Genomic DNA, 21,289 nt, shown 5'->3' on the forward strand with positions numbered 1-21,289 from the left:
GGACGTAGTGGGAAGAGGGAGGAAGCAGCGCCGGCTTATTACTGCGAGAGCCGTGTGAAGGTAAGACGTGGCCTCTTCAATTATAGCGCTATCACTTTGTATTCGAAGTTTAGTCTTTCGTATTTGATAGACCGGTGATGAGATGGTGTTGAGCGAAGATGGAGGTTATATTATTGCCTGTACATCGGTCATTTCCTAAGCTAAATAACGTCCATTCCACACCCTCTTTTTTTTTTTTTTTTTTTTTCCTACCTACATAGCCCACCCCTTCCTTCTACTATTATGCAAAACTTAACATTTAAAGATTATTATAGCACTTTAGGAAAACCAAGTTCTTCGCTCGGACGCCTTCGTATGTTCAACATCTTGCGATCCTTTTCTTTTTATATACACCAGGATGAAAGACAAAAACGAGTCCTGGCCTGGTCTCGAAAAATATTTAACATTTATTTATTTATTTATTTTTATTTTTATTTTTTTTTTAATAAGGTAATGTAACGGGCTGAGATGGCCTTGTTTCTACCGCCAGAGAACTACACATCGAGTGGGCAGCGAGAAGGGAAGAATACAAGTCTACAAGAACAAGGGTAGTTGGATGCAATATCCACCTTCCGGCAGCGAGGGTCAGGGGACAGCCGCAGGCGGTGTAGTGTAACGGCGTGGTTCTGTACAAATGTAAGTAATAGTTTGCTCATCTTCGAGTGAAGACTGCCTGGTGTGCTTGCTTGCATACAATTATCACAGCTAATCAGCGGCTAACCACCACTAGCCGATCCCCTTGTTCACGGTGCTTCCTTCGTTACTTGGTTCGGTCCACGTTCGGAAAGACGGGTGAAGAGTTGTGTATGTATGTACATACCATCGTAACAGTCTGGCTAGTTAAGACGTGATCCGCACAGGAACACTTGGTCATTCGTTTGTCATCTACATTTAACTGTACCGGTTAAGCTGAAGTAAGAGCGCCGTGGGGATTTGAGTATATGCGTAACTGGCAAATATGTTTTGGGATCATTTGCAGATAATGAAGGCAATTGTTAGTAAATTTAAGGCAAACGTAGGTAAAATTTACAGGAACTGGTAGCGAGATTAGGTGTCATGATACACACTGTCTTTCGTGACTTCGATGTGGCGTGTAACTAACGATGATGTAATCACCCATCCAACCAGCTGTTCTGTCTTCTTGCCCTCCTCCCCCCTACACACACGGTAGCAATATTTCACTTAATATAAGTAGGGATATCCCTTATATGACAATAACATTTCGGGAAAACGGTATTACTCGGAAATTACTTGTACTTTACATGGAGAATGTCTATTGACTGTACATGAGCTACATGCATGTAACGGAGCAGTGGTACCTGACTTTTTTTTTTTTTTATCACCACGCCTTCCCCCCTCCCCTATTACTAGTACATTACACCCCTTGTTCGTTCGCCAACCTCCCCATACCCCACCCATCCCTCCTCATACAAGCGTCCTCACTCAACCAACCAACAACACTTGTCATTTACAGCATGTTACCACAGAGAGGGTGATCACACTATCTGATACTGTACTTACGAACATATTACGAATCTTATTACTAACGTATATGCAGGTTCGCATTATGTACATTCCTCAGCTTTCGGTACATTCCTTCCGAATTTGTCACATTTGCGTTGTACCGTGTGACTTTATAGACGTTAGGTGAATTCACATCTGTTGGACATTATTTTGTACCAATCCCTAGATGTACATATATTCCTGGCAAACCTGTGAGGTGTTGTAACTCAAACCTATTAGAGGCATTTAGTGATTTTAATGTGCCAGTAATATATCCCCTGATTTTCGGCACATTTCTGGAACACCCCATATATCAGATGAAGTCGCGCCCTTTGACAGACGATAGATTAACCAGCTTCAGCGATGGTAGGTGTAAGTGTGAGAGAGAGAGAGAGAGAGAGAGAGAGAGAGAGAGAGAAACTGCTGGTTGGATGTGTGAATACTTGACATAGTTAAACGTAATGTCACATCGACCTCAAGAAAAGGACGAGTGGACGGGGTATGAGTCATGACACCTAGTCTCACTACTAGTGCCTGTAAGTTTTAGCCAAGTTTACCCTAAATTTACTCTTATGATTGCCTTCATTATCCAAATATGACAGCGAAGCATATTTTTGCCAATTAGGTCGGGGTCTCAAACATCTATTGCCAAAACAGCATCCTTGCCCGACGCTTTATTTATTTATTTATTTTTTGACTTATCTCTAACCATTTATGAATTTACTTGTTTGAGTTGTAAGACTCAATATATTGGAGAAACAATATATTGAAGAAACCAAGAGGAATCTAACACACAGAATCAGTAAACGTAAGGGTAATTTGATACACGAACAGCTCATCCTCCTTTTTCAACAATAAGAACACACTCACATACACATGATCATATGTTTTTAGAGAAGGATTTCAACACATTACATAAAACTGACACACATACAGATATAAAAACATTAGAAGCTATTTATATTAAACACTTGAAACCTGAATTAAATAACCAATTGTCATCAAGACAGTTATATCTGTCATAAACTCAGTTCGGAGCTTTGGGTTCCAAGGCAGTAACCAACCCAACACACACACACACACACACACCGCTATTCCTTGTCAGTCCTCTCTACTCCTTAAGTTGGAACAAGGTTCGTTGTCTGGCATTACTATACCCCTAGTTCTGCTGCTGTTCCACACTAGTATCTATAAGCTGTGCTTTACTTTATATATCCATTACTTATTTGCTGCCATTTATTAAATTTTTTCTCATTGTGTGTTGCTATATACCTCATCAGTTTTTATACATTTTATATTTTTGTTTTAGTATATAATCAGTCTTTTTTTTTTTTTGCCTGATGATGTCTTCTGCATAAGGTGAAACACTGCAACTTCAATATATATATATATATATATATATATATATATATATATATATATATATATATATATATATATATATATATATATATATATATATATATATATATATATATATATAATTTCCTCAGTTTATTATGCTTAGAATATCAGTAACAGGAGAATACAATATTTTTTACAGATTAAATGTAAAAAAAATAAAGTAATAAAAAATATATATATAACACACACACCATTGATACTTCCTTCCCCATATTAATCCCTTAAATCACGGACCAAATAGAATAATAATAGGGTCAGTTACTTTGGATGAAAAAACAATTCTTTGAATGGGAAAATTTATTTACAAGATTTATAATACAGCCTGCATGTGATCTTTAGATGATCAAATGGCCTAGTTTACAGTACGTACTCCATAGAGGCATGCCTTCACACATCTTAATTGTAACAATAATCATACAATAAACTATTTGAATGATGATACCAATCCAGAAATTACCTTTCTTTTGTTAAAGTGAAATCATACCTGCTGGAGGAATCAATCATTCCCATCTCATGCTTGAAATTAGTTGGAATAAAGCTCCAGCCATTGTCCTTAGAGTCCTTGTAAAGAGTGGCACAGGCACCCAGGAAAAATGCCAAGGGCACACCCATCCGGAAGGAACGTGCTGCAGAATGAAGAATGCTTATTAAGTACAGATGAGCTTTTTGTATTAATTTTATGAATAAAAAATATGATTCTCCTCTAGTGCTGTGTATAAATATATCAGGCAGAAAATGACACATTATTACTTAAATATATCACACAAACATTCAGAGGAGACACGAGAGTATGCGAGCTGCAGCCAGAGCCAGATGGTAGGTAAATTTACACCTGATTGTCTTATCATTTACATGTAAAATAGATAATAAGACACCTTTTCACTCAGTAAGCCAGTTGTTTACATACAAGATATACCTAACCTTTTATATCTTTTCTTTTTCCCTGCCATTTTTTACATTTTCATATTTTGTTCCCTCTCCCATCCTTCTTCACTTACCTCTAGGTTGCCATTAATGTCCATCTACTATATATTTGGTGCATGTTGCTACTTGTAATTGTAATAAAGGTGTCTCTAACTTTGTTTTCTCCCTCATCCATTATATTTTCTTCTCTCCATATATCAACCCAACTATACTCCTTTAGAACTGAAGTTTGTTCCATAACTTTCTAAATATCTGAGATTTCCAACCCACATGTTAATAACTTTCTAAATATCTGAGATTTCCAACCCACATGTTAAGAGCTGGTAGAATGCATCCAATTTAGACTTTTCTCCTTAATGATTAAGGCAAATTTAGTTTCATGACACAACTTTTCATGTTCTGGACTGTTAATAATTTTCTGTCCTACATTCAAATATTTGCAAGCTTTTATCATATGAGGTGTTTAGAGCAGGACAGGTGAATCTACATCTTTAGTGGTTCTGAACTGGACCAACCAGAGTATTTTCTACATGCCTTTGTCTTCATGTTACCATGTTTCAAACTGTTTTCACCCTTACAACATGGTAAAAAATCCCTCGCAATACAGGGTGCCAATTAGCGGCAGGGTGCACAATGTCATGCCATGCCTTCCACACAGCCAATCAGATGAGAGCACGTCCTGCTAATTTGCTAGACAGTGCCTTTGTATTTGCATGTAGATTATTAAATCTACAGAAAATTACTAGTGAATACCGCCTGAATTGAAAACATGAGCAGTGGTAGTGATCATGAGTAACATGGATGTTCCAAGGAGAGGTAGTGTGATCCTAAGACCTGGGAAAGGAAGGTAACAAAGAAAAATGTAATATTGGCCAGGGCTACACAAGCTAATGGACCAAGAAAAATGTTCCTAAGCATGAAATAGGTGACCCGTGCAAGTATGGGTGTTTTGACAAACAAGGCTATGAAAAAGTAAATTAAATATTCAAATGATTCTGGAATATAATAAGCAAAATGCCTGTATAGGAGGTCTTGTGAAAGAAAAAAAGTCAAGAAGCTCACAGTTACGGATCATGTCTCTTGTAAAACCTGTACACTCATCTACAAGGATGAGCATTCCCATGGCTACTGCAATGTGTGCCAAGCTGCATTCCTCAGTATTCATGGAATTTCAGGAAAAAGATTGCATACTGAAGTTAATAAGCCTACTGTCACGGGGTGTGTTATTGATGACAGGTGAGGCACAAATCCTAGCACCCAAAAAAAATAGTGATTCTCAAGTGAATCTGGTACTTCAGCACATTAAGCATTCCAGCAGTGTCCTGTCACTACACACATGAAGAGTCCACACAGAAAGCATCTTGACCCTGGTCTTAATGTGAACAAGTTATTGGTGTTATACCGCCAGTGGTTAAAAGAAAATTACAATGATGAGGAGCCAGTGAACAGGTTATTCTATTGGCAGGTGTTTTATGGTGAGTTCAACCTCAGATTTGCATCCCCAGTGGCTGATACCTGTAACTTCTGTGATAGAGCTGATCATGAAATAAAAGTATATCATCCAGTAAGTGATGCAGATGCTTTGAAGAATTTACAAACAGAAAAGGAACTTCATGTGAACCATGCTAAATATGCACACAAGTTGCATGAGCATAAAGCTCTTACTGAACCAAGTGTTGCTGCTATAGCATTTGACCTACAGCAAGCTCTGTCTACTCCAAAAATTTTTTTCAGGGATGCAGTACTATAAGCACAAGCAATGATGCTACAATCTTGGAATACATAACATACAGACTGGACAGGCTTGCATGAATCCTTAGAATAAAACTGAAGGCATTTTATTTATTTTTTTTTATGTAGGAGGGGACACCAGCCAAGGACAACAAAACTGCAATAAAAAAAAGGGTCACTGAGGTGCCAGTTCCCTAGGAGGGGACACCAGCCAAGAGCAACAAAACTGCAATAAAAAAAAAAAAAAAAGGGTCACTGAGGTGCCAGTTCCCTAAGAGTTAAGTGGTATTAAAAAATTACAGGATAAGTGTCTTGAAACCTCCCTTTTGAGAGTTCAAGTCATAGAAAGGTGCAAATAAAGAAGCAGGCAGGGAGTTTCAGAGTTTACCAGAGAAAAGGATGAGTGAAAGAAGAAAGTCTTGTGTAGTGAGGCTGCAGGAGGAGGGGAGCCATGCAGCTTGCAAGATTAGAAGAGTAGTTGGCATGAAAATAATGGTAAAGTATAGCAAGAGATGCAACATTGCAGGAATGAGAGACAGGCTGAAGACACTCAGTAAAAGGAGAGGAGTTGATAAAATGAAAAGCTTTTGATTTCACCCTGTCTAAAAGAATGATATGAGTGGAACCCTCCCATACATGTGAAGCATACTCCATACATGGATGATAAGGCCCCTGTAAAGAGTTAGCAGGTGGAGGGTGAGAAAAACTGGCAAAGATGACTCAGAATGCCTAACTTCATAGAAGCTGTTTTAGCTAGTGACGAGATGTGAAGTTTCCAGTTTAGATTATAAGTAAAGGACAGACCGAGGATGTTCAGTGTAGAAGAGGGGAACAGCTGAGTGTTAACTGAAGAAGAGGGGATAGTTGTCTGAAAGTTTGTGTTGAGTTGATAGATGGAGGAATTGAGTTTTTGAGGCATTGAACAATACTAATGCTCTGCCCCAATCAGAACTTTTAGAGAGATCTGAAGTCAGGCATTCTGTGGCTTCCCTGCGTGAACCTGTGTTAGCTGCACTGCAGAAGGGAATAAGAGCTGCATGCAACCAGGCCATCTCTGACCTTGCTGCAGTCCTGCTTCAGCAAAATTATTAACATCCTGTCAGAATCAGTCCAACAAAGCTGCTGATAATGGCTCAAGAAAAAACTGTCGTCAATGAAGAAGTATCTGACCCAAGTTGCTTGACTATCAATCTCCTCCACCTACATGCTTCACATCACCTAAACTTTAATGCATCTCATGATTTAGTGAGTTTTTTTTTTTTTTTTATCCAGAGATATCAAGTACATGAAAATAACAATTTATTGCTAATACATGCTTTCACAAAAAAAAAAAAAAAAAAAAAAAAAAAAAAAATCTTCATCTGCATATATTGATTAAAAAACAATTATGTTCATGAAATTAGTTACCAAGATATTAAAAGTAGGCAAATATAGAAATTAATACATCTGAAAACAGCATTTTGTTGGATTTGCCCTCATAACAGTCAAGGAATTCACACCGAGATGATATTTGAAGCCCTAATAACTCAAAACCTCATTTTGCTGGATTTTCCCTTCCAACACCAAGCACCTCATATCCTGAAACATGTACTACCTCAACTCATGAATCACCCAGTACCTTCTTTCACATGTGTACCAACAATCACAGCAGTGTATTAGAATCCATTACAAAACTTCACACAACTGTGATCAAGTTCCTTGATGAAGTACATAAAAAAAACATACATTTGTATATCTTATCATTAATCAATACACTTAAAATGACTAGAAATTGATCAATACACTTAAAATGACTAAAAATTAAGAGTAAGAAATGTGAAGAATGTATCAGGTAAAAGGGTACACTGTCTCCTAAAATGGCCATTACCATCTTCACACTACAGGGTATGTGGCCCCTTTGGAGCATCTGCATTCATCTTGATACACTATACCTATATGCTACAAAACATTTATCCCAACTGTTTATGCCAACAGTATCCACATGATCTGGTGATGCACACTCTACAAAACAGTTATTATAAGCTAAATACTCACAACTAGGCTCTCCATGTTTTCACGTTTATTTCTAGTCTCCTGCTACATATTTAGCGTGAAACATTTTTCCACTGGTTCTACAGGGACTAATGTTTAATCTGGCAAATCCCAAAAACAATTGAGCAAGTACTACTTGTGCTGATGGGATATTACGATGGCCAAAACTGTGATGAAATGAAAGGACCAGCTGATATCAGACACAATGACTTCTCCAAAGTACCAAAAAAAAAAGTGCTGGTGGAATATTACGATGGCTGAAACTGTGATGAAATGAAAGGACCAGCCGATATCAGACACAATGACTTCTCCAAAGTACCCAAAAAAAAAAAAAAAAAAAAAAACTACAGTGGGAAATACAAGTTTGCAGTGTTGTTGTAAAATCGAGATCTATACATACACAGAGGTTGACTGTACGAACATATCATGTAAGAATAACCAAAGTGTGAAAGGATGGGTTGCATTTCCAAAGAAGAACGAGGCAACTCAGGGAAAGCATACAATCTTCACCAGTGTCCTGCTAAGATTAGGCACCAAAATGTAGTTGTTTCTTTCATATGTGTCAAAATTTATAAAGTTTTATGTTAACTGCATAACTTTACTGGATAAACTAAACTTATACAGAGGGGAAAAATAGCATTTGTCCCAAGGAAATTATACATCCCAATGTGTACAATATTTAGCTCGTTTTGTCATGTTTCTTGCTCCCTAGCTGGTGGTGGTGGCTAAAAAATGCTCCTAATATTTCCTTAATTGCTTTGATGAGTCACAAATGATGTAAAGATTTTTTCTGGCATAACAAATTTTTAATTAAGTCAACTGGTTATTCTGGCATTTTTTCCCCAATTACAGCTACGTCTTTCATTTTTTTCAAGTTCCACAACATGTAATATTGCCAAATGTTTACGTTTGTTTTTAAAAGCTCAGCTCATGAAATATACTGTATTTGATGACTTGTAAGATGCATGGGCTCATAAGACGCACCCAATTTTGGCAGACAGTGAAATGAAAAAAAGATAAATGAGCAGATTTAAGCTCTGAATATGAAGTGAAGGATTTTACCTGACATTTGAAGACCCTCATATGCATTTAGATCATTGTTAGATCCCAATATTTTGCATTTAAAAACTTTAATATTTGCTAGTAGCCTATGTACCAATCCTGTCGTGAGATGTAAACATGTACCTGGCATATGGCATACTGTGAGAGACTACGGGGGTAATAAAGTTTGTTCGTAATAATGTTAAAGGATGGGTGCAATTTTAATTGTATGAAAATGTGTCTTACCTCAAGGAGTAATGGCATCACACTGTAAAGAACGCAGTGAAGCTTGCCCACATCACTGGGTTCGGTGCGTAACTGACCGCACGTTTGTTTTGGTACATGCAATGCGTGGTAAATGGTCACTTAGGCAAATTCTTCCTGACTGGTGTCATTCTATGTGAATTACCAGTATGACCTATTATGTATTGTTACCTTGAAAGAAAGAGTTGTTTTGTGGTGTAGTACCAATCATCACTTTGTTTACTTATGCGAAGATGTCTGGGGTTTGATTTTAGAGCCTATGTTGCCATAGACTTACCACCAACCACTGCCTCAATGCTGAGTGTGCATCTGAGTGTGGCATCAAGTGCATGTAAAAATGATGTTCTGAGTCATCCCACCGGGTTTTCTCACCTCCTCAGATGCTAACTCTGTACAGGGGTCTTATGTCCATATATGCAGTACACTTCACATATATAGAGAGGTTCCACTCACACTCCTCTGAACCACTCTCCCAACACTATTTTTCATGCTAACTGCATGTCTCTCCTCCTCCCATGGTCTCACAGCAGGTCTTTCTACTTTCTCTCACTTCTATTCTGTCCACCTCTCAAATGGAAGAGTTAACCACTATTCTCAATCTTTCATTCCTATTTCTGGTAAACTCTGGAAATCTCTGCCTGCTTTTGTATTTTCCCCTATCCTATAAGTTGAACTCTCAAAAAGGTTTCAAGAGACTTATCCTTCAATTATGAATAATCTACTTGCCTTTTTCTTTAGGTAATGGCACCTCAGTGGACCTTTTTTCCTTTCCTTTTAAGCCTTAAGCAAAAGCCCCTCTTACCTAAGTGTATCAGTATATATATATATATATATATATATATATATATATATATATATATATATATATATATATATATATATATATATATATATATATATATATATATATATAGACACACACACACACACACACACACACACACACACTCAACAGCTACAGCTAGAGAGTGTGCAGAAAAGGGCGTGCAGGGTCATCCTTGGCCCTGCATACACCACCTATGAGGAAGTCCTGACCACCCTGAGTCTGTCCAGAATATCCACCAGGCACCGAGAAGCTCTGGAGAAGTTTGGGAAGGGACTACTGCATCATCCGCGTCTCAGAGACATGCTGCCGCCCGACGCGCCTCGCCCTGTCCGTGCCACCAGACACCACAACAAAATAACGCCCCTGAAGGCGCCGCGCACGGACCGGTACAGACTCAGTGCGATTCCCACCATGGTGCGAGCCATCAATCATTAGTATTTCCCTCCTAGATTAGTCTTACCGTTAGGATTAATGTTAAGTTTTTCCCCATCCCCTATGTACATTTTCAGTTTGTCAACTGCCTAAATAATAAACCGTTTATTATTATTATTATTATTATTACACACACACACACACACACAACCAAAAAAAGACTTACCGACAACTCCAAAAATTCCCCCTGCTGATGCTCCTCCAAAGAAATAATTCATTTTATCATCTTTGCCCCTAACAGTAGTGGAGGCACATGTCACTGCAGCAAAGGTAGCCCCAGCAGCTGCTGCAGGTACTGTGCTCTTGATGTAGCAGAGAAAGGTTGGCACATAACCTGGTGTCTTGCTCAACATCAGCACATCAAATGTTGATGCCACCAAGCCTGAGAAAGAACAGGTTTTCAGTCTACAACTGTGCATGCACATTCAAACAAATACATAATCAAAATATAATGATAAAAAAATAATGAATAAATAAATTAATTAATTAACTAATTAATAATAATAATAATAATAATAATAATAATAATAATAATAATAATAATAATAAATAATAGTAATAATAATAATAATAATAATAATAATAATAATAATAATGTCAACAAGCCTGAGTTTAACATGAGGCAAACTAATTATCTGATATACTGATATACAGTGGTACCACAGATTGAGTGTTTCTCTCCAGAAGGCTACTCATAACCAAATACAAAATTCTCTATACAAAGTAATGTAAATGTTACTAATCCTCTCCTCATTCCTAAAAATATTAATACAAATATAAATTAACATGGTATTTCATGCAGAATAAAAGTATTAATTTTCCTATAACAATGATGAATGATATAAAAGACAAATTAGTAAAATAAAGTAAACAATAAGGATAAATCAAGCAGTTGTATAGCCCTGTGAATTCAACAACATATATGGCCCAATCAATTTCTAGTCCATCCAGCCCCAGTCACTCTGGCCACACCCTAGCCACTTTGCCCCTAAATCTGTCTCATTCCAATCCAAAACCTTAGTCTAATAGGTCCCAAATTTTATTGTTTAGTGGCACACTGGTTGAAGTACACATGAGTATCTATCTAGGAAATTTACACAGCATACTTAGAGGGGATAGTCATGGTGCACAAGTGTGTGTGTTTAAAGCGTTAAGACATAATGAAGAAGAGGTTTATCAAAGGTGACTATGGTAATGCAGGCAGTTCCCACATAGCTTTTTGTGTTCTTGTCCCTCAGCTTCAAGAAGAAACAATAAATGTTCATAGTGAGGTGCAGCTGGTGAAGGACGGCACACTTGCCTGGTATGACCTGCAGATCTCTGCAGGTCTGCATATTTCATTTATGGCAGAAATATGAACAACATGAACAGACCACTCTACAACTTCTTAAAGCCTGCTCCTGCCTCACTGGACTCACCCTTTGATTTGTTAATGACAGGTGTACTTTTAAGTACATTTAGGTAAATAACTTTTTACACATGTAATGTTTCTGTAAATGACAATGTCACACCACATTTCAAATTCTGTAAGTGAGAATTTTAAAGCACATTCTATTTGAAAATTTTGTAAATGAATATCTCAAAATCATATTTTATTTTTACAATTTTATTTTGTTAATGAAAATTTTATACCACATTTAATTTTGTGATTTTGTTAATGAGAATCATTATTACTACCATACATAACTATTCATGCTCTTCCAAACTACATAAAGACTGCATCATGGTGCCCATTGGAAGGGGCAGTGACTAGGCTGGAGGTCACATGAAGGCTGGAGTGACTAGGATTTGGGGCTGGAATGACTTTGGGTGGATTGACTTGCAACCACACTGACACGTTTCCACCACCAAGATCGAGTAGTCCTATGGCAAACGTACTCAGCACAATGTGGGACTGGATGTAAAAGACGGTGCTTAACCCATCAGAGCTCGTGTTGGACAAATATCCAATATAGGTAGCGTTACTTGACTAGACAAACAACCATCCTTTACAGAGCCTATATTATGGACAAACATTCTGCACAACTTAGTACTGGGAACCATGGCTGCCTATTTAGTCTGGTCAGCAGAATTCTATAAATAAATATAAATTTAAACTGATCTAACAAATATAACCAATATTATTATATAAGTGCAGCCGTCTCATGGCAAAATAAAACATTGTTCTCAATGAAGTACTTAGGTCACAAATAATACAGTGGTGTATATCTTTATCACTGCATAGTGATCATTCCTGAGATATTAAATTTAATTAAATTTATTGTTTCCTCTGCGTATCCAGGTTACCTTATGCCATGATGGTCTGTAGGCAGTGTTGGGAGGAAGAGGAGTGAAGGAAGTGAGGAAGGGTAGCAGAGGAGGGGATTTCATTAGCGCATGTGAAACAATGCCACAACCAATCAAAAAAAAAAAATAAATAAAATAAATAAATAAATAAATAAATAAAATAAAAAAATAATAAATAAATACAGTAAAATCCCTCTTATCCGGCAGCTTCAAGTATCCGGCACATTTTTCCCCGAGCCTTAAAATCAATAAAAAATCAATGCGTACTCATAAAATCGATTAAAATTCCTGCGCGAGGCATACTTTGCCCCCTCGCCACCAGAGCGCACTGCTTCACGCCATCCGCAGCCCACTGCACTGTGTTTACTCAGTGACTCAGTCCCGCGTGTGCACTGTTTATCGCCTGACGCCTTCATCATGCCTAAAGTTGTAGAAAAGAGGAAGCGTGTTGTGCTTACACTTAAGCAGCTGATCAGATCAGCTGCTGTTTAAGATCAGCTGATCTTTGTTATGGTAAGATGCGTGAGTGTAGGGTGGTGATTGTGGACATAATTTCACTTCTATTCAAGTATCCGGCATGTCGGCGGTCCCGTTGATGCCGAATAAGAGGGATTTTACTGTAAATAAAATAAATAAATAAAGTAAATAAATAAATAAATCAGCCAATAGGAGGGCTGTATTCTGCAAGGCAGGAGAGAGAAGGCTGATTCTGAATCAGTCTTGGAAGATGGCTCAGTGTGGTGGTGGCTGTAAGTGCAATTACTTCAAGACAATAAGAAAATTTCACAGAAATAACGAAGCTTAGGTACCTCCAATTCTTCTCACTGAGGACTCCAGTGATAAGGAAGTGCCAGAGGACCAATAAGGTAGGTTTGGTTAGGTTACGTTAGGTTTAGTTAGGTTCAGTTAGGTTTAGTCAGGTTCGATCAGATTTAGTTAAGCTTCATTTTTAAAAATCTACCAGAAAAATGTAGTTTTGTCTGAATATCTTAGACGGGTGCACTTATATAAATTTACCACATAACCTAATGTACCTTACCGACAGCTGCTTCCCATCACTTCAGTAGCTTCAGTAACAAATAGTTAGGCATAGGAAGGATATCTCTGGATTACAGATGATCTATGTATTGATGTTAATTCATACAAAAGTTTTATTGCCTAATGGAAATGAAAGACAAATATAGAGTACACTAACCTATAATCAATATGGATGATAAATTAAGAAGCCTGTGGGACCCACCACCACCTGCTAAACCACATCCCCTGTGTCTTATACTTTTAAATACAATAAGTCAAGCCCGATAACAGAGTAATCAATGTCAGCAGGGCTCCAATGCTTCGACACAAATTGCAGATGACCAGTATAGAAATCTTGAATGAGGGTGGATTTTCTTGAAGTTCTGGATTTTCTTGAAGTTCCTCAGGCATTACTTATAAAACAACCTGTGGCGCATTTGTGGTGTTTCTAAATGAGCGTGGTCGCTCTGCCTGCCGAGCAGTGATGTACAATAATGAGAGCAGCGGGCACCGGTGACACTACTGCCCTCTCTGCACTCATCACATACACAGTTTTAACATACTTACCCAGGAGCCCTGAGTACTTGGTGACGACTGCAATCTTGTGGAAGCATTGCTCTCCGTCTGGGTGATCCTCGTAACCCATCTTTCCCCAAATTTGACCAAAGATTGTATTCCCGACGGGTTCCTACGAAAACATGCCAAAGCGTCAACACCACCAGTTCCCAGGAATATACGACACTGACAGAGTTTTTACACATATATTATAATTGCAACACAGAAAAAAGTTAAATTTTTAATACCAATATTTTTATAATGAAAATAAGTCTTTTATTATAACAGTCACAATGTCTTTATAATAAAGTTTTTAGAAATACTGAAGTTGCCTCTTCTCGAGGTAAACAAAAATCTACTAAACTCTAGAGGTACATTCGTGTGGCTTATGGTGACTAGAAATAATCGGAAATAATTTTAGATATATGCTAGTCAGTTTTTTCTTTCGCTCAAATAAAAGATTGATCTTAGATCTACCTATCCCCCCGGCCCCCATCTCTCTCTCTCTCTCTCTCTCTCTCTCTCTCTCTCTCTCTCTCTCTCTCTCTCTCTCTCATTTTCTAAATTCATCTGAACACTATATTTTATTCTTGCAATTTATATACATTTTTTTTTATTCCTTAACCTCATTTCACACACACACACACACACACACACACACACAAGGTACTTGAGCCTTCCATCACCAATATCTCATGTACTTTATATTTCTGCCTGGAACCATGCCAAGTCTGTTCTCCAACTAGCCAAAAACTCCTTCATTAATAGAAAGTGTCAAAATCTTTCAAGATCTAACTCCCCTCGTGACTTCTGGAATCTAGCTAAAAAAAAAAAAAAAAAATCTCCAATAACTTTGCTTCTTCTTTCCCTCCTTTATTTCAACCAGATGCCATCACTGCTATCACATCTATCTCTAAAGCTGAACTCTTCGGTCAAACCTTTGCTGAAAACTCTATCTTGGACGATTCAGGGCTTGTTCCTTCCTCTCCTCCACCCTCTGACTACTCCATGTTACCTATTAAAATTCTTCGCAATGATGTTTTCCATACCCTCGCTGCCCTAAACCCTCGGAAAGCCTACGGACCTGATGGGGTCCCTCCTATTGTTCTCCGAAACTGCGCCTCCGTGCTTGCATCTTGCCTAGTCAAACTCTTTCAACCTTGTCTGTCAACATCTACCTTTCTTTCTTGCTGGAAGTTTGCCTACATTCAACCTGTTCCTAAAAAGGGTGAACGTTCTAATTCCTCAAATTACCGTCCTACTGCTTTAATTTCCTGCCTATCTAAAGTTTTTGAACCTATCCTCAACTTCTATCACTTCACAATCTTCTATCTGATCGCCAGTATGGGTTCCGTCAAGGCCGCTCTACTGGTGATCTTCTGGCTTTCCTTACTGAGTCTTGGTCATTCTCTTTTAGAGATTTTGGTGAAACTTTTGCTGTTGCCCTAGACATATCAAAAGCTTTTGATAGAGTCTGGCACAAAGCTTTGATTTCCAAACTGCCCTCCTACGGCTTCTATCCTTCTCTCTGTAAGTTCATCTCAAGTTTCCTTTCTGACCGTTCTATTGCTGCTGTGGTAGACGGTCACTGTTCTTCTCCTAAATCTATTAACAATGGTATTCCTCAGGGTTCTGTCCTGTCACCCACTCTCTTCCTATTATTCACCAATGATCTAAACCAAACTTCTTTTCCTTTCCACTTCATTGCTGACGATACCACTCTGCACTTTTCCATATTTTTTCGTAGACATCCAGCCCTTAAGGAAGTAAACAGTTCAAGCAGGGAAGCCACAGAACGCCTGACTTTTGATCTCTCTAAAATTTCTGATTGGGGCAGAGCAAACTTGGTATTGTTCAATGCCTCAAAAACTCAATTCCTCCATCTATCAACTCGACACAACCTTCCAGACAACTATCCCCTCTTCTTCAATGACACTCAACTGTCCCCCTGTTCTACACTGAACATCCTCGGTCTGTCCTTTACTAATAATCTGCACTGGAATTTTCACATCTCATCTCTAGCTAAAACAGCTTCTATGAAGTTAGGTGTTCTGAGACGTCTCCGCCAGTTTTTCTCACCCCCTCCAGCTTCCAACTTTGTACAAGGGCCTTATCCGTCCATGTATGGAGTATGCTTCACATGTCTGGGGGTGTTCACTCACACCGCTCTTTTAGACAGGGTGGAATCAAAAGCTTTTCGTCTCATCAACTCCTCTCCTCTAACTGACTGTTTTCAGCCTCTTTCTCATTGCCGGAATGTTGCATCTCTTGCTATCTTCTACCGCTATTTTCATGCTAACTTCTCTTATGATCTTGCTAACTGCATGCCTCCCCTCCTCCCGCGGCCTCGCTGCAGAAGACTTTATTTCTCTCATCCCTATTCTGTCCACCTCTCTAATGCAAGAGTTAACCAGTATTCCCAATCATTCATCCCCTTCTCTGGTAAACTCTGGAATTCCCTTCCTGATTCTGTATTTCCACCTTCCTATGACTTGAACTCCTTCAAGATGGAGGTTTCAAGAAACTTATCCTTCAATTTTTTTGGCCACCACTTCGGACCCTATTCGGGACCGGCATCTCAGTGAGCTTTTTTTTTTTTAATTAAATTTTGTTGCCCTTGGCCGGTGTGCCTCCTACATAAAACACACACACACACACACACACACACCGTACTTTGAGCAGTTACAACACCTTTTTTCGTGCAAGGACTAAGAGAATGAGAAAAAAAAGTACGGATGAGCAAGACGGAGACAAACTAATCGAGAGATGTAAAGAAAGAAAAACAAACCATGTTTCTGTTGTATAATGCTGTTGTGACTCTCTCCATCTCCCCTGCGCTGTTGACACACACACACACACACACACACACACACACACACACTAGCGACACCAAAGATTCTATTAGTCTTGTTATTCGTTTCCTCTCTCTCTCTCTCTCTCTCTCTCTCTCCCCTTTTTGCTTTTCTTCCCATTTTTCCTCCTCTTCAGTTGCTCCTCTGCTTATTGTAAGGAGAACACAAATGAAGAAAAAGAAGAGGTGGAGGAGGAGGAGGAGGAAAAGATACATATGACGAGAGAGAGAGAGAGAGAGAGAGAGAGAGAGAGAGAGAGAGAGAGAGAGAGAGAGAGAGAGAGAGAGAGAGGGGGGGGGAGGGGATGGAGCGGAGACAGAAACAGGGGAGAGAGATGGCTTGGATGGGAAACTCACAGCTGAACAACTGTGAGAGAGAGAGAGAGAGAGAGAGAGAGAGAGAGAGAGAGAGAGAGAGAGAGAGAGAGAGAGAGAGAGAGAGAGAGAGAGAAATTACTACCTCAAAATAACATCATGTCTTGAAGAAAAAATAAATAGAATAAGTAAATTTCTACGGTCACTAACACTACTACTACTACTACTACTACTGCTACTACTACTACTACTACTACTACCATCACTACCACCACCACTATCATCACTGTACTCATAATCTTGTACCATCACAATTTCATCATCGGAACCACATCAACATCCACTGACAAAAAAAAAAATAAATAAATAATAAAAAAATAAATAAACAAAATAAGATAAAGGAATAAATGAAACAAAATTAACAAAACAAATTAACACATAATTAAAGATAAAAATAAAAACTTGCAAAATTAAATCACCGCGTTAATATAGAAAGTCAAAACAATAAACAAATAGAGAAATAAATAAATAAAGAAAGAGCATATGTTAGCAGCTCCGCCACCCTCTACGAGAAGTGGCAAAGAGCTTAATACTTCTAAAGATCAAGCACAAGGAAGATAAGCAAGATAAACACAACATAAAATTGATAATAAGACCCAGCGACTCCCCACCTGCATCACTATCACTGCCACAGGAGGTTAATGTGCCGAGGAAGACTTGATTTAAGCAGGAGTAACTTATGAAAACCTACGGTCCTGCATAGCCCGTATTCTAAACCGGTTCTGCGTTTTATCGTAACTACTTTTAAAAGATTACAATGGAAGTTATTGTGGTTTTCAAAGATGTTTCTATGATGCTAGTGATAGTTGAACAAATATTCCGCATCATCAAGGGGAAAGCAAGCATGAGAATCAGGCTTATCATCTGTGTCCTTTGAAAATAGTTGGACATAGAGCCTGGGATGTTTAATGGAATGTAATAATGGGTAGTGCAGGCTTTATTAACCCTTTTATTGTTAGACAAATATGTGCTACAGTCCCTTAAATAGTTATGTAGCTTAGATAAGACAAAATTAACACTGCTCTCTCTCTCTCTCTCTCTCTCTCTCGTGGCGCTTTGTTCAGAGTGGACGGGCGATTGTGCAGCGAAGACACTTCACTTCTCAGAGGTGGGCATCGTTGTGATCCAGGCCCCGGCACTAGCACTCAGCGTTAGTCTTCCACCGCTCCACCATGCCTAAGATGCCACTCAGTCCAGGTAAGCCACTTGTCACTACCTGGGGAACTTGCAGGTCACGCCACTACAGGTAATACTAGTAACTTGCTGCAGTGTGTGTGTGTGTATGTGTGTGTGTGTGTGGTATGGCTGACAGGTAAACAGTGGCAAGACGGAGCTCCATGGAAAACAGGATTTTTCCAGCACCTACAGACCTCATTCAGATACCAGGCTATGCACAACTGAAGCTAACAACAGTAAGAGCAGCTTGATTATACCATAGTTGGGTACAGTGCTGGGACTCTGACTATATTTCCTGGGAAAATATACCAAGCCGGGCCAAATACCCCTACGTCGCACCTACCCAAGTTCGCGCATGCGCAGTTGAGTCTTCCAGTATCCATGACAACGGGGACGCCGCAAAAGAGCGACCACACTAAACAAGTAGCTCCATTTGCGTATATGCTGAAGTGAGCTGCCTTGTTCCTCTATTATCCTGCACCATGTCAGGTAAGTCTCGCTGACCTCCGAAAACTACAGAAACATCAGCTTAATAAAATAACAAAGGAAGAGCTAATTGAAGCAATATTAACAACAGAAGGAGAAGAGGCGAGACTGATAGCTAGACATGATGAGAAGCTAGACAAGATCATGGATGAGTTAGCTGATATGCGTCGTATGATAGCACCAGACCAAGATGAAAACAAAGCAAAGATCAAGGACTTAACAGACACGATAAAAAAGCAATCTGAGATTATTTTGCATCACCAATTGTTTATGGAGCAGCTCGATCGGCGAAAGAGAGAAACAAACATCGTACTCTTTGGAATACCTGACGAGCGAGTTACATTTGAGGGAGCCACTACTGAAGAGGCTAAAATACAACAAGTACTGAATGCAATAGAAGCCACCCCCGACGTAGTGGTTCGTCCAAATCAAAGGTTGGGTCAACTTACGCAGGGAAGCAACAGATCACGTCCACTACTCGTCAGACTCGACTCTAAAGCCATCCGAGATAAAGTGTTGGAGAAGGCGACAAGACTGAAGGATATGCAAGAACCATATAAGAAAATATATATCAAGAAGGACTCACACCCTGAAGTAAGGAAAGAATGGAGGCGCTTGAAGACAGCAGAAGAAGAAGAGAAAAATAACCTTGGATTACAGGGAATGAGTGTTGTACAAAGGCGGTGTGGTGATTGACAAATGGCAACCTCATCCTTTTTAAGAAGACCACAGGGAAGTATAAGTATTGTTTCTTGGAACATTAATGGTATAAAAACTAAAATAGGAAAGAAAAATGTTGAGACATTTCTCAGTAAATATGATATTATTTGTTTAAATGAAATAAGGACGTGCTTGCCGTTGTTCTTTCCAGGATATGCTTCTTATAAAAATTCTGACAAACAAAACAGTAATCGTGGTGGAACTTGTGTGTTTGTACGACTTTGTTTGAATAAGTATATATTTGATGTGGATTTTTCTTGTACGGATCAAATATGGTTTAAGCTTAAAATTGCACCAGGTGTACTTTTTGGTTCTTGTTATGTACCCCCCTCGGACTCTAGTATTTTGATTATACACAAATATGTAATATACAAGAAAAGGTTAAGCACAATGATTGTAGTAACGGATGTGTGATAATTGGAGACGTGAACGCTCGCTTTGGTTGTTCGGTGAGAGAACTGCAGGGCATAGTGGATGTGGCGGGAATTTCTTATCTTGTTATTCCTGACCCTGTGCCTACGCCCAACGACAATGCTAAAGCGTTACTTGGCATATGTGCTGAAGAAGATTTACTAGTTGTTAACAATTTACAAAATATGAATTCCCATTATTTGAGTAAGAAAACCTATTGTAAAAGAAGTGAATGGATATCTGAATTGGATATTTGTATCGTGTCTAAGGGTTTACTCAGCTTGATTGAATCTTTTGACGTTGTTAGCGACAACTCTTTACCTTCAGATCACGCACCAATTAGTGTTACGCTACAACTACCTTCACCTTGTCTCGAAACTCTTAAACTGAGATCATTTGAACTGGGTAAACATGGTGCAGAGATTAACGTTATTGATATGGTGAAAAATCGCCAGTCAATAAGCAAAAGACCTATACGATATCAGAACATCAACTATGAATTATTTGTGTCCAAACTCAATGAGATAGATTTACATACACAATGTAGTGACGATATAGATGTAACAGCCTCTACTATAACTGAAACGTTATATGAATGTGGAAGTGCCAGTAAATACCCACGTTGTGCCCGTGTAGAGGAGGTGACTGATGGAAGAGGAAGGTGGGAAAGAATGTTGGATAATAATGATCAGGCTAAATTATGGAAAGCAACAAACTGGCGCGGTGAGATAACAGACGATAGTAACAACACAGAGTCCATGCCAGAAGTCTTTAAAGAACACTTTGAAAAAATATTTAATCCACCGGATATAGTTTACCCGAATGCTAATGATCTACACTCTCATCTCAACATACCGATACTAGACGACATAATCAACGTAGAAGAGGTGCAGAGACAGATTAAGAGATTAAAACTGGTCTGTGCACTGGTCTGTGCACTGGTTAAGGCAAAACAAAGAAAATTCTTTAAAGAAATGAGGACAAAAAGAAACACAATGGATGACGACCCACTGATATATGCAATCAAGGCGGCACTAATATAATGATGTTGTGTCCAGGTATATGATAGACTTGATCACTGTCGACAGTCACGATGTGCACAGTGCAATGGATGAGGTGAAGACCCGTGTGAGGGTTTCAGTATCAAACAGGCTAAGTTTTTATAAGTCTGTTAATAGTGAACTAATAGTGCATGGCATTTACATAAAAAACGTTAA

The 21,289-nt window shown here is 38.7% G+C and overlaps 1 protein-coding gene across 2 annotated transcripts in view; it reads right to left on the reverse strand.

Moving 5' to 3' along the window:
- Nucleotides 1–3,225: 3,225 nt before the first annotated feature.
- Nucleotides 3,226–21,289, reverse strand: part of LOC135101621 (NADH dehydrogenase [ubiquinone] 1 alpha subcomplex subunit 11-like) — a 61,289-nt gene continuing 43,225 nt past the window's right edge. For both annotated transcript variants that reach the window (XM_064005850.1, XM_064005849.1), the window contains exons 2-4: nucleotides 14,066–14,186; nucleotides 10,362–10,577; nucleotides 3,226–3,572 (exon numbers count right to left, since the gene is read on the reverse strand). In XM_064005850.1, the coding sequence (XP_063861920.1) occupies nucleotides 3,400–3,572; nucleotides 10,362–10,577; nucleotides 14,066–14,144 (468 nt within the window). In that variant the 5' untranslated portion in view covers nucleotides 14,145–14,186 and the 3' untranslated portion in view covers nucleotides 3,226–3,399. The remainder of the gene's footprint in view (nucleotides 3,573–10,361; nucleotides 10,578–14,065; nucleotides 14,187–21,289) is intronic.

This window comes from Scylla paramamosain, chromosome 6 (assembly GCF_035594125.1).
Source record: "Scylla paramamosain isolate STU-SP2022 chromosome 6, ASM3559412v1, whole genome shotgun sequence".
NCBI classification, from domain to species: Eukaryota; Metazoa; Arthropoda; class Malacostraca; order Decapoda; family Portunidae; genus Scylla; species Scylla paramamosain.